The sequence below is a fragment of the Geotrypetes seraphini genome, chromosome 16, assembly GCF_902459505.1.
Source record: "Geotrypetes seraphini chromosome 16, aGeoSer1.1, whole genome shotgun sequence".
In the NCBI taxonomy this organism is placed as follows: domain Eukaryota; kingdom Metazoa; phylum Chordata; class Amphibia; order Gymnophiona; family Dermophiidae; genus Geotrypetes; species Geotrypetes seraphini.
This window is the reverse complement of record NC_047099.1, coordinates 31,924,508-31,949,054: the sequence shown is the minus strand read 5'-3', so window position 1 is coordinate 31,949,054 and position 24,547 is coordinate 31,924,508. Positions and strand designations below refer to the sequence as shown.

The 24,547-nt window shown below is 45.2% G+C and overlaps 1 protein-coding gene across 11 annotated transcripts in view; it reads left to right on the top strand.

Annotated features, from left to right (window-relative positions):
- The window catches only part of GIGYF1 (GRB10 interacting GYF protein 1), a 332,123-nt gene that overhangs the window by 266,958 nt on the left and 40,618 nt on the right, over positions 1–24,547 (top strand). For all 11 annotated transcript variants that reach the window (XM_033924367.1, XM_033924371.1, XM_033924372.1 and 8 more), the window contains 3 exons: positions 1,136–1,218; positions 10,249–10,377; positions 12,406–12,582. In XM_033924367.1, coding sequence (XP_033780258.1) covers positions 1,136–1,218; positions 10,249–10,377; positions 12,406–12,582 — 389 coding nt within the window. The remainder of the gene's footprint in view (positions 1–1,135; positions 1,219–10,248; positions 10,378–12,405; positions 12,583–24,547) is intronic.

Here is a 24,547-nt window from a genome sequence, read left to right as displayed (position 1 = left end):
ATCAGGGATTCCCTTACCATGATCAGCGTGGGTGGCAAGCTGTGGACTTTTAATTTAGACATTTCTTAGAGGTTAGGACAATTACCATGTTTCCCCGAAAATAAGACTGTCATATTAATTTTGGGTCCAAAAAACACACTAAGGCTTATTTTCGGGGATGTCTTATTTTTTCATGTACAACAATCATCTCTCCCTTCCTCTCCTCTACCCCAATTCTTCCTCTTTCCTTTTGCCCTCCCCCCATGCAGCATCATTTCTCCCCTCTCACCCATCCCCTCGTGCAGCAGAACCTCACTGACCCTCCCACTGTGAGACTGACATACCTCTGCTCTGAGGCCTCCTAAAGCAGCAGGGGTGGAGGTTGCTCTAGATTTTTTTTTTTTTTTTAAGCAAATTAAGTAGCACTAGTATCAGAGATGGAGCCAGGGAGTGTCGGGGACATTGGGTGGGGGGCTTCAGGGGTTGATCTAACTAGGGCTTATTTTTGAGGTGGGGCTTATATTAGGAGCATCTTTAAAAATCATGCTAGGTCTTATTTTCAGGGAAACTGGGTAGTAGATATAGGATAGTAGGAAGACCATTGGTAGGACAACAATTGGTAGGAAGATCCTACCAATTGTTGTCCTACCAATTGTCCTATCAATTGTTGGGATCCTAGGCAATTGGTAGGAAGATCCTACCAGTTGTCAGGATCCTGAAGATATATGTACCTTCAGTTCATAGGTAACATAAGATACAAAGTTACTTCAGTGATGTGCATATATTTCCACCTCACAGCAAATAGCTGAAATGCTGCAGGGTCCCTGCAGTAAATACATACCTCAGTTTTCCACCCATCAGATGATGATAAGGGCAGATAAAGATCTGTACGGTCCAGTCTGCCCAATAAGGTAAATTCATAGCATAAGTATGATATGATGCTACATATCAAGATCTTGTGCTAAGATCTTGTCCTTGCTGTTTTCAGAGCACATTGACTGGCAAGTTGCAGTCTTGATGGGCTTTTCCACTTAAATAATGGATGCTTATTTTATTTTGAAACAGTTAATCTACTGCCACGGTAATTATATCCATTCTGCTCTTGCCTCATGTATTCCCGTGTCTTAGTGTAATCTTTTCCTTTTTGCTGTTCTAGGCAGTGAAACCAGTTTATGGGATTTACCAATTAATTCTACAACTCAGGGTCCAATTTTAGAGCAACTTCAACTGCAACATAAAGTAAGTAAGAACAGGTGCACTAAGTTAAATCTAAGCTGCTGTTAAGGGGTGCTCGCTTAAAAAAAATTGGGAATGAGACATTTATTTAGATTTAATATGTCACTTAACTCCCTAGCAGAAGGACTCCAAATAACAATCAAATGTAACAATTTAAAATACATATGTAACCAAATAAAAAGCAATAAAATATTTTTAAAAATATCAAAAGATATAAATTAGGAAGATCATCCCTTTTATTCACAATTATTACTGATTGCCAGTACTCAGGAAATAATTTGTTTGATCAAGAAAACCTATATAAGAACATACTATAAGATTCTGTTGTGGATACACAGGAGTCCGTACTGTAGCTTTTGATTCACATTTCCTGCGAACTGAAGGGTATCACTTTAAAAACTTGAAACTCATAGACGCATGATTGCTGAAAAAGCCAAATGGCCCATCCAGTCTGCCCATCCGCAGCAACCATTATCTCGTGCTCTCTCTTAGAGATCCCACGTGCCTATCCCAGGCTTCCTTGAATTCCGACACAGTCTCTGTCTCCACCACCTCTTCCGGGAGACTGTTCCACACATCTACCACCCTTTTGTAAAAAAGTATTTTCTTAGATTACTCTGGAGCCTGTCACCTCTTAACTTCATCCTATGCCCTCTCATTTCAGAGCTTCCTTTCAAATGAAAAGGACTCGACTCTATCATATCTCCCCTCTCCCACCTTTCCTTCAAAGAGACTTATGGTGGGGAAGAAGATAAGCACAGTAAAAATGCTAGAGCAAGCATGTCACCGAGGCGCAAATTCTATATTTACCGCATATCAACAAGGGATACAAGAGGAAAAAGAACAAGGAACCGGCCTGGCTCACTGTAGCAGTGAAAGAAGCGATCAGAGACAAAAAGACTTCGTTTAAAGAATGGAAAATGTCAAAAACGGACAAAAACTGAAAAAAGCACAAGCAACATCAAAGCAGGTCCTACAAGGCAGTAAGAGGGGCCAAAAGGGACTACAAGGAAAAAATAGCCAAGGAGGCAAAAAACTTCAAGCCGTTCTTTCAATATATTAAGAGGAAACGACCCGCGAAGGAAACAGTGAGGCCGTTGGACGACCATGGAATAAAGGGAGTGCTAAAAGAGGACAAGGCCATCGCCAACAAACTGAACACATTTTTTGCGTCTGTGTTTACCAAAGAGGATATATGCAACATACCGGAAGCTGACAGACAGGAAATGAAGACGAGAAACTGACAGAGTTGATGTTCAGTCTAGAAGAGATATGTAGGCAGATTGACAGGCTTAAAAACGACAAATCCCCTTGACCGGATGACATCCATCCAAGGGAATCAAGGAACTGAAAGGGGTTATAGCCGAACTGCTTCAACTAATAGCCAATCTGTCGATCAAATTGGGAAGGATTCCGGAAGGCTGGAAAATGGCAAATGTTACGCCGATCTTCAAGAAAGGATCTAGGGGAGATATGGGAAACTACAGACTGGCGAGTCTGACCTCGGTACCGGGAAAGATGGTAGAGGTGCTGATAAAGGACCGCATCATTGATCACCTTGACAGACACGATCTGATGAGGACCAGCCAGCATGGCTTCAGCAAAGGAAGATCTTGTTTGACGAACTTGCTGCACTTCTTCGAGGGAGTAAACAGGCAGATAGACAAGGGTGAACCAATCGACATTATATATCTGGATTTTCAGAAGGCGTTTGACAAGGTCGTGCATGAATGACTACTTCAAAAAATTGCGAGCCATGGAATTTAGGGTGAAATACTCACGTGGATTAAAAACTGGTTGGCGGATAGGAAATAGAGAGTGGGGGTAAATGGACAATACTCGGTCTGGAATAGCATCACAAGGAGTACCACAGGATTCGGTGCTTGGACCCGTGCTCTTTAACATATTTATAAATGACCTGGAAATTGGAATGACAAGCAAGGTGATTAAATTTGCAGACAATACAAAGTTATTCAGAGCAGTAAGGACGCAGGAGGATTGCGAAGAACTGCAACGTGACATCAACACGCTCGAGAAATGGGCTGCAACATGGCAAATGAAGTTTAACGTGGATAAGTGTAAGGTGATGCATGTCGGTAACAAAAATCTTATACATGAATACAGGATGTCCGGGGCAATACTCGGAGAGACCCCCCAGGAAAGAGACCTGGGAATACTGGTTGACAAGTCGATGAAGCCATCTGCGTAATGCGTGGCGGCGAAAATGGCGAACAGAATGTTAGGAATGATTAAGAAGGGGATCACGAACAGATCGGAGAAGGTCATCATGCCACTGTACTGGGCCATGGTGCGACCTCACCTGGAATACTGCGTCCAGCACTGGTCGCCGTACTTAAAGAAGGACACGGTACTACTCAAAGATGTCCAGAGAAGAGTGACTAAAATGGTTAAGGGGCTGGAGGAGTTGTCATACAGTGAGAGATTAGAGAAACTAGGCCTCTTCTCCCTTGAAAAGAGGAAACAGAGGGGACATGATCGAAACATTCAAAATACTGAGGGCACAATGGACTCAGCAGTGGCAATTCTTATGTTCTTATGTCTGTCCCCATATGCCTTATGACAAAGACCATGAACAGACTCCATCCTTTTTATATCTTTTTGAAGATGTGGTCTCCAGAATTGTACACAATATTCTAAATGAGGTCTCACCAGAGTTTTATACAGGGGCATCAATACCTCCTTTTTCCTACCAGCCATACCTCTCCCTGTGCATCCTAACATCCTTCTAGCTTACGCCATCACATTTAGCGTCATTCCAGACCAGCAGAGAAACAGATGGGTTTATGCTCCTCTGCCAGCAGGTGGAGACTGAGAAACATTTGGCTACTGTATCTCCTCTGCCTATTGAATGGCCAATAACAAGGGTTCCAAAACAATATCAAACAGCAAAGGAGACAAAGGACACCCTTGTCTAACTCCCCTCACCAGCTGAAAGCGTTCTGAAAAAGCACTGTTAATATATAGTCTAGCATAAGGGGAACTATACAAGGTTTGAATCATTTGAATAAATCCCGAACCAATCCCAAACCAATCCATTGCTTGATACATAAAAGTCCATTCCACCCTATCAAAAGCCTTCTCTGCATCTAAAGAAACAGAGAAGGCCGGATCATTCATTGTTTTTGATAGGTTTAGCATATGAAATGCCAATCCTGTGTTGTTGGAAGAATGTCTTTGAGCTACAAAACCCGTTTGGTGCATTCCAATCATATAAGGGAGGGCCTTGGCTTCGGCAAGACTATAGTTAAAGATTCTGCCATAGTACCATCAATACAACCTCTAGTTAGTTGTGCTTGATATAATTTTAAAAGATTAGGTAAAAGTGTAATTTGGAATGATCTAAAGAACTCCACATTGAATCCATCACTTCCCGGAGCGGATCCAACTCTAAGGGATTTCAATGCTGTCTGATGCTCCTTGATTGATATAGGCATATCCAAATTCTCCTTTACTTGCTCAGGAAGTTTTGGTCCTTTAATTAACTGTGAAAATTCCAGACCTTCAATTTCTTTATTTGAAAAAGGCTCAGAAGAATATAAAGCTTTATAAAATTTCAAAAATTGTTTAAAAATATTCTCAATTTGAGAATGAGTAGTGCCATTCTCATCTCTAATAGCCACTATTTTTTTTTTTTTTTGCTTTAAGATAATTAGCCAATAATCTTCCCACTTTATTCGAGTTTCCATAATACAGATCTTGTTGAGATAACAAATCTTTCCTAACCAATTGTGGGGAAATCTCATTTTATCTATATTTAGCTTTCAACAAGGCCTGTAAAGTACTATGATCCCATTTGAGGCCAATTATGATTCAAGAGTCAAAATACTATGTTCCAAAGTAGAATATTCCATTTTCAGTTTTCTCCTAGTATATGAAATTATTTGTCCTCTAATTGTAGCTTTGAAAGCATCCCATATAGTTTCCAATGAGATTTCCTCCGAAGTATTGAATTAAAAATACTCATCCATTTTCTTTTGAATTTCCTCAAGAAAATTTGAATCAGCAAGCAATGAATTATTGAATCTCCAAGTACCGAAATCTGTATCTGAAGCCTGAAACTCTATCCATATTCCAGCATGATCCGTCAACAGGATCGGATCTATACTGGCTTTTATCACTTGTTGAATTAAATTTTCTGAAACAAAAATGTAATCTATTCTCATAAATGATTTATGCACATGTGAACAGAAGGAAAATTCCAAGCATTGAAATGAAGAATATGCCATATATCCCTCAATCCACATGATTGTACCATATTTTCTAAACCAAGTGACTTCAATTGCTTACTAGGTTGTTTATCTAGTAATGGATCCATGACAGCATTGAAATCTCCTACCACTATTAGATTAGACGTAGCCAGTAACAGAATGGTTTTCTGGAGTTTCTTAAAAAATTCAGCTTGATTTCGAATTAGGTGAGTAAATGTTAAATAAAGTCAGGGTATGTTTTCCTAAAGACAAATCAACTTTCAGCCATCTTCCCATCGGCTCAGCTTTAATATTATTAAATACTGCAGAACATTTTCTGCTAACAAGGATAGCCACCCCAGCCTTTTTTCCCACCGCTGGGGCAAAAAGAACAGTATTTTATCCATCCTTTTCCCAGTTTAGCGGATTCAGTAGATGACAAATGTGTCTCTTGGATAAAATAAATATCTGCTTCCCTTTGTTTCAAGAAATTCAATACCTTAGTTCTCTTAATAGGATTATTAAGCCCATTAACATTAGTGAAAAGAAGTTTATAGCCATTTAAAATTAATAAACTAAGCTGAATCATAAACCTTTGACTTCCCTTTAAAAACAGTACATAAAATTAATACTATACACATCCAGGACCTATAACTTCCATTTACCTCCCCCCCCCTCCACCTATCCCAAATCATAACACGCCAACTTGTATGCAAACCCATAGATCAGGCAAATGTCTTTTAATTTTTCACTCAGGCGAGTCAGAAAACATCTTGGATAGGAGGAGTTCGACAGTTATAGAATCACAGCATAACTGTCTACTAACCTAAAGGCCTGGAACAGTTCATTTTCAGCAGAGGCCCTTCCTACCTGCGTGTGGTGACTGGAGATCGCTGCGGGGAGATGGTTGGTCGTTGCTGGTGGTTGCCTAGGATTGGGCAGCGTTTGCTCTCTCATTGGGGAGGAACTGGTGGTGTCTCTGGATCCGTGGAGTGGGACCGTGCCATGGAATCCTCCTCCCGGTTATCCAATGGAGGTAGAGTGCTGTATTCTTCGGGAGCTGCCCATGAGCATCCGCCACCCACTGAGAGCAGTGTGGCCCGGCGCTGGATTGTTCTATCTCTGTGCATCTTCTGCCTGGAAGCGATGAGTTAGGGCTGCAGCAGCTGGAAAGCCCGAGCTGATATCTATTCCGTCTGTACTTTTGCCGTTGGGATTATTTAAAATCTGCTGAGGCAACAGAGCTGCTTCAGAAAATTGGACTTCTGCCAGACTTATTTGATTTTGTTTTTCAAGTTTTTCTTCCAGTTTATGAATTATTTTAAATTTTATTCCATTGTTTTTACCCCTATTTTTTATTTTATTAATTGAATTATATTGTTTAATGGTTCCTCCCTTCTATTCCTTTTTACTTATTACTTTAATTCATTTACATAGATGGTGCTCCTATCTGTAAAGTTAGGAATTTCTATGAAATATTCTACATACTTCTCCCCTCTCCACTCCTTCCTGCCCTCCATAGTCCTCCCTACCCTCTTCTAACCCCTTCTTCTGTAATGTCGCCAAGAGCTTGTATAGGTATATGCGACGCACAAATGGAAGAAATAAACTAAGTAATTTTTTTTCCCCCTGCACAATGCAGACTTTCGGGACGAGAAAACCTGCTTGCCTGCCTACCGCAGCACGTCCTACTGCTGCTCCATAACACACACTCCCAGCTCAGATAACATGTGAAAGAAACACCCACCTACATCCATATACAAATATACACAACCTTAGCCTGCCCTCCGCATTACATACACGCAGCTCAGCTGGAGCAAACGAGGTTGATTTCCAGATTGTATTAAAAGAAGGTGCTGGCTGCACGAGCTCTGTGTGATTTGCTCAATAATATTTATGATTCGTTTTTATTTGTTTTTAACCCCTCTCTGCAGTCTGGCTGAGAATGGGATGCCATGGGGATAATTTGCTGAGCAGTGATCGTGTCCCCTTCCCTATACCCAACCCTAGTTGCTGCGCATGCCTCGCCGGCCAGTTTCTGATTAGACAAGCAGAAAGGCATCCCCCAGCACGCTCAAACACGCAGATATTTCATCACCAACCATCCACCTCTTCCCCTACCTCGTCAGCCACACAAAGACAGAAAGAAAGCTCTTATGTCCTGCCTCCCCCCTTACAAAAATACCAAAACCAAGCTGCTCTCGCGGCTTGCTGCTACTGCTTCCTTGCCTGCCAAGATCTCCAGGGATCTAACAAAGCGTCCGAGAGAAACAGGAAGGAAACTTAAAAGCCAAGCTCTCTTCTTGAGATAGATGCACAAATGAAACCCATATGGCCTGAAGAATGGCTACATACAGCTATAAATAAAATGTCAAAAAGCGTGTTTTTTCCAGTTTGGTTTTTTGTTTTAGCAATTTCTTCAAAATAAAAATGGAAATTCTAAGAAACAGTTCTCTTTGGCGCTGCAGATTCTGTTCTAAAATAGTAAAACTGTTTGTCCTTTTAGAATAGAGAAAGAAGCATCTGGTACTTCCTGCAATCACCTCTTCTTGCCCTCCCCTTTCCCTCTTCCCCGCACCTCTACCATGATGAAACCCAGCAACTGCCTTCCCCCTTCTTTGCCGCCGCAGCACCAGCAGCTGCTGCAGATGCCCTTCAGTGCTGATGGAGAACAAGGGTTCTCTCCATGAGTTAATAACATTTTGAAAAAAAGTTCCATGCCAGCATTTTCTCTTATGTTACATCCCCTTCCCTCAGGGCATCTCTCCCACACTCCCTTTGCAACACATCCTAGGGCCCTGTGCTGCCCGATTCGCCGAAGGTCTGCAAATTTCCCCCTAGTCTCACCTTTAAAAGGTAATTATGGTAGCCTGCAGAGGATTGCCGGTGCTGTAGCGAACCTAGCAGGCTGCCGGCAGCTTCCGCAGCACGCTCCCTCTGCTGCAGACCCGCCCCCTGACATCAGAGGAGGAGCAGGACCGTGGCAGAGGGCACATGCTGCGAAGGCCACTGGCAGCCCATTAAGTTCGCTACAGCACCGGCAATCCTCTGCATGCTGTCGTAATTACCTTTAAAGGTTGGTCCTCGACAAGTGGCTGTAATAGCGCGGAAGATGACCTCACTGGGTGCGGGAAGCAGCTGAGGTAAGGCTCCGCCCATCGCTAGGGCCCCAGCGAGATGGGGATTGCCATAGAGATGCTGGATCTGGACACTGTGGGGGGAGAGACAGAAAAGGACCTTGAGGAGGGGCAGGAAAGCAGACTTGAACCAAAAGGCAAAGACTAGATGCTGGACTAGAGGGGGTAGAGAGGGGAAACACCCTGAACCGAGGCAAGAGAGATGCCAGGCCCTGGGGAAGGAGAAGACAAAGAGAGTGAGAGAGACAGAAAGACCTGGAATAAAGGTGGGAGGAGTCGAAATGTTAACAGAAGGAAGAGAGAGAGAGAAACCTGAAATAGAGAATGACAATGTGACAAAATTCATCACCGCCCCTGCAGATAACTGCGGGAAACCATCTTCATGTCATTCTTTAAGGAAAGAGGGAAGAATCAGAGTATGAATGGCCACAACCACTGACCCGCAAGCTTTGCTTTGAATAATGCTGGTGTAGAAGGACAGAGGATGAAATAGACACTAGAAAATGACATGAGTTATTTCCCGCGGTTATCCACGGGGACGGGAACGGTGATGAATTTTGTCACCGTGTCATTCTTAAACCTGAAACAAAGGGGAGGCAGAAGAGAGGAGGGCAGATGTTGTACTTGGGGGTGCATAGAGGAAAGAGACTGCAGAGAGGTGTAAAGATTCTGGACCAAGAAGGGAGGAAGGAAGGAAGGAGAGAGAGAGGCAGAGAAAGACCTGGAAGAAAGGAGAACAAATACTGGACATGGGAGAGAGGAGTTGTAAGCAGAAGAAAGAGAGAGAGGCCTTGACCAAAGGGGAAAGATAGGAGGCGGACAAGAGGGGGAAAGACCCTGAGGAAGAACCGGAGGGGGGGGTTAAGCAGAAGAAAAACAGAGAGAGCCCTGGACGAAAGGGGAAAGATAGGAGGCAGATGCTAGACTATGGGAGGTGCAGACAGGGGGGGGGGGGAGAGATCCTAAGGAAGAACAGGGAGGGGGGGTTGTAAGCAGAAGAAAGATAGATCGAGAGAGAGGCCTGGACCAAAGGGGAAAGACAGGAGGCAAATGTTGGAAGAATAGAGAGATGCAAGATCATAACAGAGGAGGGAGACATATTTCCAATAGGGATGGAGGAGAAAGGAAGAAAAGTTGGACTCATGGAGGAACAGAGAGAGATGTTGGTTGGGGAAGGGAATTAGGTCCAGAGGAAAGGAAGCATGCAGGAGGCAGAAAGAAAAAAATGTTAAATGCACAGTCAGAAGGAAGTCTAATCAGAAACTAATTAAATCACCAGACAACAAAGATAGGAAAAATGATTTTATTTTCAATTTAGTGATCAAAATGTGTCAGTTTTGAGAATTTTTAATCTGCTATCTATATTTTGCACTATATTTGTCTATTTTTCTATAGTTGTTACAGAGGTGAAATTGCATATTTTAAAGTCAACTTCCTTGACCTCTTTGAAAAATAAAACAAATAAAACCTATAATCAAGTGGGAATCCAGTTTATATATGGGGAGGGGAGGTAGCCAATTTAGGAGCAGGTAGGATCTGTGAAGTATTTGGCAGGATCCTTCCAAGTATCCAAAGGATTACTCAGAGTTCTAAGTGTTTGCACAAAGGTATAACATGATAGTATTATAGAGTAAGATTGAGGTTAAGATGTCATAGGTTAGTTTCCTATCTTACCTTTGCTGTTTCAGCTTCAAGAGCGTCGAGACGCAGAACTCAGGGCTAAAAGGGAAGAAGAAGAGAGAAAACGTCGAGAAGAGAAGCGCCGACAGGAGGAGCAAAAACGGCGTGAAGAAGAAGAGCTTTTCAGGCGTAAACAAGTGAGAATGTGATCCTTTTACTATCTTAGTTACATAGTAACTTAGTAGATGACGACAGATAAAGACCCGAATGGTCCATCTAGTCTGCCCAACCTGATTCAATTTAAATTTTTTTTATAGCTATTTCTGGGCAAGAATCCAAAGCTCTGCCCGGTACTGTGCTTAGGTTCCAACTACTGAAGTCTCCGTCAAACCTCACTCTAGCCCATCTACACTCTAGCCCACTCTAGCCATTGAAGCCCTCCCCAGCCTATCCTCAACCAAATGGCCATATACAGACACACACGATGCAAGTCTGCCCAGTACTGGCCTTAGTTCTTCAATATTTCAATAGTTAATGCTCAGTCTGAATTTTCTGACCTTAGAATTCAAAAGTGTACTTAGGCTCTATAAAGTAATGAAAGGAAGGGATCTTTACGAGTGGGTATATATCCAATCATGACCAGCAGGTGGAGACTGAAAACAAAACTGTGGAATAGTACATAAGAGATACCGTTCCCTATTCCTATCAGTCTTCTTTCAGTCTCCAGCAGGTGTGAGTGAGCCGTACCCATCTCCCTTGGTAGGGCTGTTGAAATTTGTTTAGGGGGTTTCTAATCCCTATTTTTGGTTGGACAGAGCTTGGGTGAACCCTGTTTGGGAGTCTATCCGACCTCGGGGGTGTCAAACCCGGCGTGTCTTGGGGCAGGGAGTCCCTGGGGACTCCCGGGAGTTTTTTCCCCCCTGATTTAATTTCTTCCTTTGTGCAAAGCTATTTCAGGCAGTTGGAGGGTCCCACGTGCACCCGGGGGGTTTCGGGGGTGGTTTCCCTCTGCACCCCCTATGGCTTTGTCTCTTTCTTTTCATTTGGCGTCCCCTCTTCCTCCTCCCTCATCCAAGCACCCGCAGGAGGCTTTGCGGATTGGTGGTCGGAGGAGCGTGTTAGCTTGGATGAGGACCTGGACACTTTGGAGGGCTTCCAGAATCCTGTAGAGGGGACAGCCGCTGGCAGCGGGGCATCGGGTTTCCCGTCTTCTGGCGCAGAGGCATCTGGTGCGCCTTTTATTCAGAGGGATGCGCTTTTAGATCTGATTTAGCAGGTCTCCTCGGTGCTGCATTTTTGAAGATGTGCCACCAGAGACCCCACGTATGGGGGACTCTCTGTTTCAGGGGGGTCCGTCCTGTCTCCCGCTCTTTTCCTGTGCTTCAGGATTTTTGGGATATCGTGCTGGTGCAGTGGAATATACCGGGGGGCGCCATTTCGGTTGGTGCTCCCTGGCTTGTGGGTATCCCATCCCAGAGGGGGGATAGGGCTACCTTACTTTTGGCAATTGTGGACGCGGTGGTCTCAGCGATTGCTAAGTGGCTTACTGTGCCTGCTGAGGGTAGATGTTCAGGCATGTCGGGACATGGTGTTTGGTGAGCATGTTCTGGTATCGGCCCTTTGGGGGTCCCGCCCATGATGGAGACTGCTTTGGTACGTCCCACTCGTAAAGATTAACCTCTACTGGTCTGGAGAGTGCTAAAGAAGGAGAAATTAGGTTCTTACCTGCTAATTTGCTTTCTTTTAGCCTCTCCAGACCAGTAGAGGTCCCCACCCTGTCTTTTTTTTGTGTTGTTGGGGCTTTTGCACGGGCAGTTTTGTTTTTTGCTGCAGGTTCTAGTATTTTTCTAGGGCCGGGGAGCATTAAAGAACAGTGGTTGTGGCTCGGCTGGCTTAGCTGACGAGCTGTGGGGACATTTTCTTTCTGGTATCTCTCCTCTGCATTTTCCAACAGCATTTGGGTATGTTAGTTTTTACTCCTATTCGGAGTATTGTTTATTTCTGTTTACAGTTCTTAGTTCTGCTTGGCTATTCGGCAGACTGATAGGAATAGGGAAAGGTATATCTTATGCACTATTCCACAGTTTGTTTTCAGTCTCCACCTACTGGTCATGATTGATATATACCCATTCATAAAGATTAACCTGTACTGGTCTGGAGAAGCTAAAGGAAAGTAAATTAGTAGGTAAGAACCTAATTTCTCCTTTCTACTCGTATCTTCTCAGTGTCGCCAGCAGCAGGAGCTGCTCCTGAAGTTGCTCCAGCATAGCCAGCAACAGAGCTCACCACCCCTCTGGAGCAATCTCTCCAAGCAGAACTTGCCTATGAAGGCTTTATTGGAGTTACAGCAGCAGGAAAACGAACGGCATCTGCAGAAGCAGCAGCGGGCACAGCAGCGAGTGGTGAGTAAAATGGTTGCAACATATCCTGCTGTCAGATTGGCCACAGTCCCTGTAGAAAAAAGAACCTGGGCCCCACAAAAAATGAGTACAACATAACATCATACTTTTCCTGAGTTAATTCTGCTAACAGTATTTCCAGTGCAATAGGTAAGACATTCTAGACATGTGGGTTATATTGCAGTGGCCACAAGCCATCAGCCGAAGGATTTGTTCTCTGACCCTACTGTACTTCACTGAGAGCTGTACTGCCACCTGTAGTTTTTCCCTTCTGCACGCTTGCCTGAAGGGAGTATCTGTTCTGCTCTCCTCTTTTTCTTATTTTCTTTAGTGTTTTTTCATTCCTTTTTGGGGTTTGCTTTGTGTTCTGCCTGAATAAAGAACACGCAGACTCTGGTTTGCAGCTGACAGGCCGATCCCTGGAGGTGTTCCTGTTGGCCAGCCTGCAAGTGTTTCTTTGGAGCTCAGGGCCTTCCCCACTTTTCCTCACCTTCTGTTTAGCAAGTGTTTGAGCGCAAGCTGTTAAGCAATCTTTGGAGGATTGCGGTGTCTTGCAGGTCACCGGCTGTATTTCGTCTCTGCCCTTTATCTTAATGTGTCCATCAGTCTGTGGAGGTGAGGTACGGTCAGGCACCATGTCTGACTGGCAGCCCGAAGATCAGTGTCAGAAGTATTCCCAGCATGAGGCAGTGATTCTCTGATTCCAGCTACTGTAGGAGAGCTGAGGCAGGCTGCAGCACATTCCAGCACAGGTCATACTGAGTAAGGCTGTCACAGCCTGTGAGGGGAGGGAATCTGAAATTCACAGTTTTAAAGGTTTCTGCATGTCCCCCTGTGTTCCCCCACCTGCAAACTCCTAAAATCACTGCTCTTTATCATCCCTCCAGACTGGCACAGACGGATGGGTTTACACTCCTCTGCCAGCAGGTGAAGACTGAGAACACATTGACTTTTAACAGTACTACAAGTGGTCTGTGCAGTCCCATCTACAATCAATCTGTTCTCAATCTCCAGCAGGTGGAGGTGGTAAGCCTGTGTAGTCTTTCTGATCACGCGGCGAACAGCATCGGGTGAGGAGAGTAGAAGGCAGCAGGAAGGAGAGGAGAAACAGCAACTTACAAACCAAAACAAAGAGTCAAGGAGGGAGTAAGAAACGAGCAGGAAGCTAGGGGCAGCGGCAAGAGTAAGCTCTACCCACCCCCACCGCATCGGCAGAGTCATAAGCAGAACTACCCCTTAAAAGGGGAGGAGCCAACAGCGCGCAGCCATTCAGCACGCGGCGAAGGGCCTTAGCAAGAGCGCCTTTGCGAAGGGCCTCAAGAAGGGCCGAATCAATCAATACACCTGAAGACACCAGAGAAGGACAGCAAGGTAAGGAAGCGGCAGGCACAAAAGAGCACACACATACAAGTTAAGGTAAGGACAGCACACACACACACACAAGTTAAGGTAAGGACAGCACACAAAGGCAAAAGACAGTAAGGTCAAGAAGCGGCAGCCATAGAAGGTAAGGAAGAGGCAGGCACAGAAGAGAACACACAAACACAAGCAAAAAGGTACCAGTACAATAAAGAGTACTCCAAAAAAGCAGGAGAACAATGAAACCAGAGGGATTCCAGAGGATGGGCTTCCCAGTGTATTGCACAGACTGCTATATGTATGATTACCTCCCCTCGGGGAGGCAGTCATATGTATGCGGTCGGTGTCAGGAGCTGAAAAGCTTGAAGAAGGAAGTCAGTCAACTGAAGTACAGGATTCAGGAACTGAAGGGACTTTACATCACAGAAGACCTGATCAGGACAGCTGAAGACCCTTTGAGAGAGAGGCACATCGAGGAACAAGTCAGGGAGCTCAAGGGAGTTCATCGAGGAAGCCTACAGGAGGGTGGAAGAACAAGAACACGAACGTCGTAGGAAGGACGAAGATACACCCACATGGAATGGAGGACAAGAGCAACCTGATTACAAAGAAGAAGCCCATAGAGGAATCCCGCAGGAAGTGGAAGCAGTAAAGCACACCGAGGACACAGACCTCCGACCGGAGCGAAAACTAAAAAAGGGAAAGTCTACAATCCTAGTGGAAGATTCAATCCTAAGGCAAGTGGATAGCCACATAGCAGGAGGGAAAGAGAATCGGCTAGTGACCTGCCTCCCAGGAGCAAGAACAAAAGACATCGTCGACAGAATTGAAAGGATCCTAGAAGGAGCAGAGATGGAAGAGACTGCAATGATGATCCACATCGGGACAAATGATGTCAGCAGGAGAGCCTACAGCAGGAACGCACTGATCGAACAGTTCAAGATTCTTGGAAGGAAGTTGAAGATGAGGACTCAGAGGATAGCGTTTTCAGAGATCCTACCAGTACCGAGGGCAGATGTGAAGAGGCAGACGGAACTACAATCAATAAATGCATGGATGAGGAGATGGTGTGAGGAAGAGGGGTTCCACTTCGTGAGAAATTGGACAAGGTTTTGGGGCAAGAACAAGCTCTTCAGGAGGGATGGACTACACCTGAGCAAGGCGGGAACTAGACTTCTAACAAACAACGTCAGGAGAGGAATAGAGCTGGCTTTAAAATAAGAAGGGGAAAGCCGACAGTCGACCAGGTGTCGATGATTCGGAAGAAGGTATCCCGAGAAGATACTGAGTGGGGAAAAATGCTGGGAAGGCACAATGGGCGGACAACAAGAGTTGATGGAATAGGATGATGAAAGGAAGAACCCAGCACAGGGGGAAGACAAAATGGGCAAAAAACAAGAATTGACAGGACAAGAAGAGAATGATAATAAGAACGTAGCACAGGGGGAAGACAAAATGGGCAAAAAAACAAGAGTTGACAGGACAAGAAGAGGATGATGATAAGAATGTAGCACAGGAAAAGAAAATGAAGACAAGAAATTACCAGGACTTAAATTGCATGCATACTAATGCAAGGAGATAAAGATAGGCCTGTACTATCGTCCACCTGAGCAAACCGAAGTAAACGATGAAGAAATGAAAGCCGAGATAAGGCGGGAATGCAAAAATGGTAACACCATTGTAATGAGAGACTTCAACTATTCAGGGATAGACTGGAGTCTTGGAAACTCAAAATGCACTAGGGAAACCGGATTCCTGGAGGCAAATGCACTAGGGAAACCGGATTCCTGGAGGCTATACAGGACTGCTTCATGGAGCAGCTTGTCAGAGAACCAATGAGAGGACTCTGGACCTAATCCTCAATGGGCTGAGAGGACCTGCAAAAGAAGTGGAAGTAGTGGGACCGTTAGTAAATAGCGATCACAATATGATCCAGTTCAAAGTCAAAGTAGAAATACCGAAGGGGAAGAGAACCACAGCAACAACTTTTAACTTCAAGAAAGGAAACTACGAAGCGATGAGAGTAATGGTAAGAAAGAAACTTAGGAACTGCTCGAAGAAATCACAGACTGTGGAGCAAGCTTGGTCTTTATTTTAAGGACACGGTGAGGGAAGCGCAAAATCAGTATATCCCCAGATTTAGAAAAGGTTGCAAAAAGAACCGAACAAAAGACCCGGCGTGGATAACTAAAGAAGTGAAGAAAGCGATAGCAGATAAGAAAAAATCATTCCGGATGTGGAAAAAGAACAAAACCGGGGAAAACTAGAAAGAGCACAGGAAGCATCAAAAAGAATGTCACCGAGTGGTTAGAAGAGCAAAAAGAGAATACGAAGCGAGGTTAGCCAGGGAAGCACGAAATTTCAAACTGTTCTTCAGATATGTTAAAGGGAAGCAGTCGGCAAGGGAGGAGGTGGGACCGCTGGATGAAGGAGACAGGAAGGGAGTGGTGAAGGAGAAAAAAGAAGTGGCGGATAGACTAAACATGTTCTTTTCGTCAGAGGACACATTCAACGTGCCGAAACCTGAAAAAATCTTCAGAGGAGATCAAGTGGAAAAATTAACATCCATGGAGGTAAGCCTCAAAGACGTACTCAAGCAATCAGAATGAAGGATGTTATCCTGCTGTTGTATTGGGCGATGGTGCGTCCGCATCTGGAGTACTGCGTCCAATACTGGTCGCCGTACGTTGAGAAGGATATGGCGATACTCGAGAGGGTTCAGAAAAGAGCGACGTGACTGATAAAGGGTATGGAAAACCTTTCATATGCTAAAAGATTAGAGAAACTGGGGCTCTTTTCCCTAGAAAAGCAGAGACTTAGAGGGGATATGATAGAGACTTATAAGATCATGAAGAGCATAGAGAAAGTGGAGAGGGGCAGATTCTTCAAACTTTCAAAAACTTCAAGAACGAGAGGATATTTAGAAAAATTGAGAGGGGACAGATTCAGAACCAATGCTAGGAAGTTCTTCTTCACCCAAAGGGTGTTGGACACCTGGAATTCGCTTCCAGAGGGAGTGATAGAACAGAGTATGCTATTGGGTTTCAAGAAGGGATTAGATGATTTTCTGAAGGAAAATGGGGATTGAAGGGTATAGATAGAGAATTACTATGCAGGTCCTGGACCTGATGTGCCGCCGCGTGAGCGGACTGCTGGGCACGATGGACCTCTAGTCTGACCCAGCAGAGGCACTGATTATGTTCTTATGTTTATAGTCCTTTTTAGGGCCACTGCAGTAACTAGTTAGCGACCTGACCCAGGAGGAAAAAGCCTCAGATCCCCGTATGCCACCAGTGTGAAAATTTATGCAGGCAATACTTGAAAGGGAAATCACCTCATCAGCTTCAAAAAACACCCGGTGTACGTTATACTGTCTATGCATGCACACTTAAACCAAATCTGTAGAGGATATAACATCAAATTGCTATCAAAATATGCATAGAATTGGAACATTAGCTTATCTTGTTCCAGAGGCTTTTTCCTCCTGAGTTAGGTCGGTAACTAGTTACTGCAGCAGCCCAAAGAAGGACTATAAACATAATCAGTAACGATTAAAGAGAAGAGTGATTCATAAAGATGATCTTTTTTAACAATTTACAGAGACCATTTTGTCAACTGAGGAGTATTTGTTTGGTCCTGCTTCTTCCCCAGGTCCCTGGTCCTTTGGAGTCTGCCCCAGTTCAAACACCTCCCTTCCCCCTGCTTCAGTCTAAGCATCTGTATGTTTCTTGGGACGAGGATATTTTTCCTCGATAATGCAATCTCTCCTGATGAGGACCTGGACCTCTTGGATGACCCACCCAAGATACTCTTTTTTGGGGGGGAGGGGATGATATAGAAGATTGGATTTCTGATCTGCTGGTTGGAGAGGACACTTCGGTCGTGCTCATTTTTCACCAGAAAGAGCTGCAGGAGCTTATTCTTCAGGTGTCTTCAGTTTTGAGGAGGAAGCTAAGGAACCCTTTGAGTTGTGGGCCCTCTTATCCGGGAGATCTGGTCGGCTTCCCCTTCTTTTCCAATGCATCAGGATATTCGAGATGTGGTGTATGCTCAGTGGAAGACTCTGGATGCACCTTTTCGTCTGGCGTGGTCCATGGCTCGTCTCTACCTCATTCCTGATGTGAATAGAACTACCTTTAAGTTTCTCATGGTTCTTAGGCATATGGTGCCGATGGAAGGCTGTTCTACCTTGAGAGTTGCTAATGAATGCAGATACCCCGCAGCCCATGAAAGAGGGGTCTTTTCAACCTATTCTGGATCTTTAAGGTGTGAACTGGGTACTCCGGGTCCCTTCTTTTCTTATGGAGACCCTCAAGTCAGTCATCTTAGCAGTGCAGCTTGGGGAATTTCTGACTTCTCTCGATCTGACTGAGGCTTACCTTCATATTCCAATTTGGGACTCTCACCAGCAATTCCTTCACTTTATGATTTGGGAAAGCATTATCAGTTTTGTGTGTTTCCGTTTGGTCTGTTACAGAATACTAGTATGTCTGCAATGATGCACCTGAATTTAGGCATGCCCATTTATGCCATATGTATAGCAGTCACAAATGCATGCACTTAAATTGGCACTTATGTGTACAACTTATGACCGGCTCATGTGCATGCTCCCCCCTTCTAGTTGCAAGCTAAACAATAGCACACCTTAGTCCAGTTACAAGTGTAACTGCCATTCTGGCATATTAATACAGAAGTTGTGCGCCACATTGGTGCCTAACCTTTGGTGCATTACATACTATTAGGGGGTTAGAGGATAAATCTAAAATTGGGTGCTTAGAGGATACCAAATTGGAGCCTATTCTATAAAGGAAAGTACGCACCCACTTTTTAATAAAATACTAACTTAACTGGGTATATACACATTTGCTGAAAGGTACACTTATGGCAGCCAGATAGCTGGTATAAATGCTTGTGCCTAGATTCCAGAGATATATATGTATGTAAAGAATGCTATAAGCTAAATTCCATATGTGGAAGTTCAACCATGTTCCAGCCATGTGAATGCCCACCTGTGAAATACATACTATGGAAGATGCATATGCATTTACAGAATAGTGCATAGCTGGATTTTTGGCATTCATTCCCCTCTTTACAGAAATAGACCTGTAAAATGATTATCCTCATTGGCCATGGCTCTGCCTACCTTTACTAACTTTATGGTGGTGGTGGTGGCGGCGGCACCCTTGCGCAAGGAGAACATCCTGGTTTATTCCTATCTAGACGACTGGTTGATTTTATTTGCAAAGTCCTTCCAGGAGAGCTCCCGATTCACAGCTTGGGTCATGGAGTTACTACAGTCGCAGGTTCCAAAAGTTGGTTGGCTCCATCTCAGTGCTTGGAGTATCTCGGAGTTCTCGTCGACAGCAGTCTGGGGGAGGGTCTTCCTTTCTAAGGCCCGCATGTTGAAGTTGCAGTCGCAGATTTGCTCCCTGATGGGTTCTTGTTGTCCTAGGGCGCAGGATTTTCTTCAGGTTTGGGGGGTCTATGGTGGCCTCCTTGGAGGTGGTCCAGTGGGCTTGGACTCACATGCGCACCCTTCAGTATGCTCTTCTTTGGTGGTGGTCCCTGCATTTCACGAGCTGGATTCTCTGGTTCCTCTTCACGGGTTGATTCATGTGAGCCTGCTCGCTGGTGGCTTCAGTCTTCCAGTCTGGTTCAGAATTGAGTCTGGATCAGCCCCAGTGGACGGTGCTTCTCACAGACGCTAGTCTCCTTGGTTGGGGAGCCCAATGTCTCAGTTGCTCTGCTCAGGGCAGCTGGTTGCCCGTGGAGATTTCCTGGTCAATTAGTGTTCTGGAGACCAGGGCCATTCGTTTAGCACTGGAGTACTTCCAGTCATTGCTGGGAGGCAAAGCTGTGTGAGTTCTCTCTAACAATGCAACGATGGTGTTTATGTCAATCATCAGGGGGGGAACCAAGAGTTTTCTCTTGGATCAGGAGGCAGCCCTTCTCATGGAGTGGACGGAGGCTCATCTTCTGTACATCTTGGCATTCCATATAGCGGGCATGGACAATGTCCAGATGGTCTTTCTCACTCGTCATATGATGGATCCTGGCAAATGGTGTCTCGGGCTAGAAGCCATTGAGTTGATCATTCAGTCATGGGGTTGGCCAATCATGACTATGAGTGTCGATGCCGAAGCACTGAGGCTCTTCAGTTGGCACAAGGATTACCAGGCCAAGGGGCTGGATGCTCTGGTGCAGGCTTGGCCAGCAGATGGCCTGCTGTATGTCTTTCCTCCATGGCCATTGGTGGGCAGAGTTGTTCTTTGCATTGTGCAGCACACAAGCCTCATAATCCTGATGGCTCCAGAATGGCCCAGGTGTTCATAGTACTTGGATCTTATTTGTCTTCTCATAAGAACATAAGAATTACCGCTGCTGGGTCAGACCAGTGGTCCATCATGCCCAACAGACCGCTCACGTGGCGGCCCTCTGGTCAAAGACTAGTGCTCTAACTGAGACTAGCCATATCAACAGGAACTTGTCTAACTTTGTCTTAAATCCTTGGAGGGTGTTTTTCCCTATGACAGACTCCAGAAGAGCATTCCAGTTTTCTACCACTCTCTGGATGAAGAAGAACTTCCTTACGTTTGTACGGAATCTATCCCCTTTCAACTTTAGAGAGTGCCCTCTCATTCTCCCTGCCTTGGAGAGGGTGAACAACCTGTCCTTATCTACTAAGTCTATCTCCTTCAGTACCTTAAATGTTTTGATCATGTTCCCTCTCAATCTCCTCGGTTCAAGGGAGAAGAGGCCCAGTTTCTCTAATCTTTCGCTGTACGGCAGCTCCTGCAACCCCTTAACTATCTTAGTCGCTCTTCTTTGGACCCTTTACCCTTTTGAGTAGTACTGTGTCCTTCTTCATGTACGGCGACCAGTGCTGTACACAGTACTCCAAGTAAGGGCGCACCATGGACCGGTACAGTGGCATGATAACCTTCTCTGATCTGTTCGTGATCCCCTTCTTTATCATTCCTAGCATTCAGTTCACCCTTTTCATCGCCGCCGCACATTGTGTGGATGGCTTCATCGACTTGTCGATCAGAACTCCTAAGTCCCTTTCCTGGGAGGTCTCTCCAAGTACCGCCCCGGACATCCTGTATTTGTGCATGAGGTTTTTGTTACCGACATGCATCACTTTACACTTGTCCACGTTGAACCTCATCTGCCATGTCGATGCCCATTCCTCGAGCCTGATTATGTCACGTTGCAGATCTTCGCAGTCCCCCTGCGTCTTCACTACTCTGAATAACTTTGTATCGTCCGCAAATTTTATCACCTCGCTCATCGTACCTATGTCTAGATCGTTTATAAAGATGTTGAAGAGCACGTGTCCTAGCACCGAGCCCTGCGGCACTCCACTTGTGACGCTCTTCCAGTCCGAGTATTGTCCATTTACTCCCACTCTCTGTTTCCTATGCTCCAACCAGTTTTTAATCCATGTGAGTATTTCACCCTTGATTCCATGGCTCGCAATTTTCCAAAGTAGTCGTTCATGCAGAACTTTGTCGAACACCTTCTGAAAGTCCAGATATACAGTGTCGACCGGGTCACCCTTGTCTATCTGCCTGTTCACTCCTTCAAAGAAGTGCAGCAAGTTTGTCAGACAAGATCTGCCTTTGCTGAAACTGTGCTGGCTGGTCTTCATCAGACCATGTCCGTCAAGGTGATCAATGATGCGGTCCTTTATCAGTGCCTCTACCATCTTTTCCGATACCAAGGTCAGACTCACCGGTCTGTAGTTTCCCGGGTCTCCCCTCAAACCTTTTTTTAAGATCAGCGTAACATTCGCCACCTTCCAGACTTCCGGAATCTTTCCCATTTTGATCGACAGATTGGCTATTAGTTGAAGCAGTTCAACTATGGTCCCTTTCAGTTCCTTGATGGATGCCATCCGGTCCCGGGGATTTTTGCTCGTGGCAGATCCCCTTCCTCTGTCCCTCTCACCCAAATTTTTGACTCAGGATTCTATTTCCATGTTCGATCCGGGTCTCTTTTGTTTTACGGCTTAGCTCTTGAAAGGGAACACCTAAGCACGAAAGGTTATTCTGATAAGGTGATCTCTACCCTTTTGGGCTCTCGGAGACTTTCAATTTCTCTGGCCTATGTGCGTATCTGGCGTCTCTTTAAGGGTGGTGTTTCGCTCAGGATGTGGTTCCCCTTCGCATGTTTTTACCTCCCATCTTGACTTTTTGCAGGATAGCTTGGAGCAGGACCTTGCCTGGTCATCTCTTCAGGTTCAGATTGTGGTCTGTTGCACAGTCGGCATTTGGCCTCTTCTTCAGATGTGATCCACTTCTTTAGAGCCGCAAAGTTTTTCCAGCCTCCGGTTCGTTCTTCGGTTCTGGCCTGGGATCTCAATCTTGTTCTTTCTGTGCTCATGCGTCCTCCTTTTTATCCTCTGGGCTCAAGCATGTTGAAAGACCTTACTCTTAAGGCTATGTTCCTGCTTGCCATCCTGTAGACCTCCCTTCCTGAAGTTTTCTAAGGAGCGGGTTGTGCTTTGGCCGGTTCCCTCCTTTCTTCCTAAAATCGTTTCTCCCTTTCAGTCTTGGGTAGTCGAGGGAACTCTTTAAAATAGAGGCAATTGTGCAGGTTGGATGTCCGTAGAGTCCTTTGCGCTTATGTTCAGCTGACTCAAGAGTTCTGACAGTTGCATTGTCTTTTTGTCCTTCTAGCGCACATGTGTCAAACACAAGGCCCGCGGGCCAAATCTGACTTGCCTGGCCTTTTTATGTGGCCCGTAGCAATGCTCCTGAACTTCCACTACTCACAACCCAACGTGTCCTTCCTTCCGCGCTGGTCTGACGTCGCCGTCACTCCGGAAAATCTTCTGACTTCAGCAGTGATTCGGCAGTGTTGTTCATGATTCCCCCTCCTGCCTTCTGTCCGCCACGGTCCACCCGGGCGGAAAAGGAAGTTGCGCATCATTGGCGACAGACTGCGGCAGGCAAAAAGCAGGAGGAGGAGCAACGTACAACACTGCCAAATCGCTGAGGCCGGCAGATTCCTCGGCTGTCGGTGACATTGGACCAGCGTCGGAGGGAAAGACACTGTGCTGTGAGGAGAGAGGGACCAACGCTGGAGGGAAAGGCTTGCTGGGCTGTGAGGAGAGAGGGACCGGCGCAGAAGGGAAAGGCATGCTGGGCTGTGAGGAGAGAGGGAACAGCGCTGGAGGTAAAGGCAAGCTGGGCTGTGAAGAGAGTGAGATGAACAGAGAGAGATTGGACCTAGGGTAGTATAGATAAAGAGGGAAAAATATACTTGAAGGGAGAACCATTGGGAAGAAAAAGGGAGAAACGGTGGACCTGGGGGGAGGGAGGGAGGCAGACAGACAGACAGGGGGAGAGATGGGATGTGGGGCAGTTGGGAGAGAAAGGAAGAGAAGTTGGATTTGGAGATGGAAGGGAGGGAGAAATGTTAGGCCTGGGGGTGGAAGGGAGAGAGATGCAGGATTTTTTTTCCTTCATTGTTCATCATCAAGGGTGGAGGGAAGAAAAACAACAGAAAAGAGAGGAAGCAAAATGGACCAAGAGGAGAAAGGAGGAGAGATAGAAGGAAATAGGAGCCTGGGAAAAGAGTGAGATGAAATGGGAGAGCTCCAGAATGAGAAGATGGAAAATTGATAGGTAGCTGAAAATTTAAAAAGGAGAAGGATGCCAAAGAGGGTGAGATTTAAGTGGCCAGAGGCAGAAAAGAAAAAAGGAGAAAAGTTGAAAGGGAAAAACCAATATGTTGGAGACAGGGACTGGAGCAAGAGAGAAGAGGAGAAAAAAAAATGGACAGCAGACACTGGAAAGAGAATTAGAAGATAGACAAAATATGAAAGAGAAACTGGAATTAAAAGCAAAATGACCAGACAACAAAAGGTAGAAAAAATAATTTTATTTTCTATTTTGTGATTACAGTATGTCAGATTTGAAATGTGTATCCTGCCAGAGCTGGTTTTAGACAGCAAGCGTGAACTAGGACCTAAAAGAGAGGAAAAGTCTCTTTTTTAATTTATTTTGTAGCTGGCATGGGGTTGGAGAGGTTGTATCCCTATACTTCTACTAAGACTAACCCCCTCCTTTGCTGGCGCTCAGCATGGGTTTTGGTGGTAGCGATTGATCCTGCGCTCACAGAAGTCCTGTGAGCGTCGGAGCAGCCGCTGGGGCCCACGCTGTAGGTCAGCAAAGGAGGGGGTAAATATCTAAAGAAAAAATCCGTCCCGCGACTTAGCCTGTGTTTTAGATTTCGCCCCCTTATGTGATTTGAGTTTGAAACCCCTGTTCTAGTGGATCATCATAAGGGGTACGATGCTTCTAAAGTTACTATTGCATGCTGGATCAAAGAGGCTATCGCTTTGGCATACCTTCAGAAGAAGCCATTTTGGTATTTTCTCAAAGCTCATTCCATTCGTGGTCAGGCAGCTTCTTGGGCTGAGTTCTCTTGTGCTTCTGGTTGATATCTGTAAGCGCATCGGGACGCAGTTTTTGGTGAGCGTGTTCTTGTTTATAGTTCACAGTTCTTAAATTCTTAGTTCCTGCTTGGCTATTCATCAGACTGATTATAGACGGGACTGCACAGCCCACTTATACTACTACTGGTGTCACTAAAAAGTAAC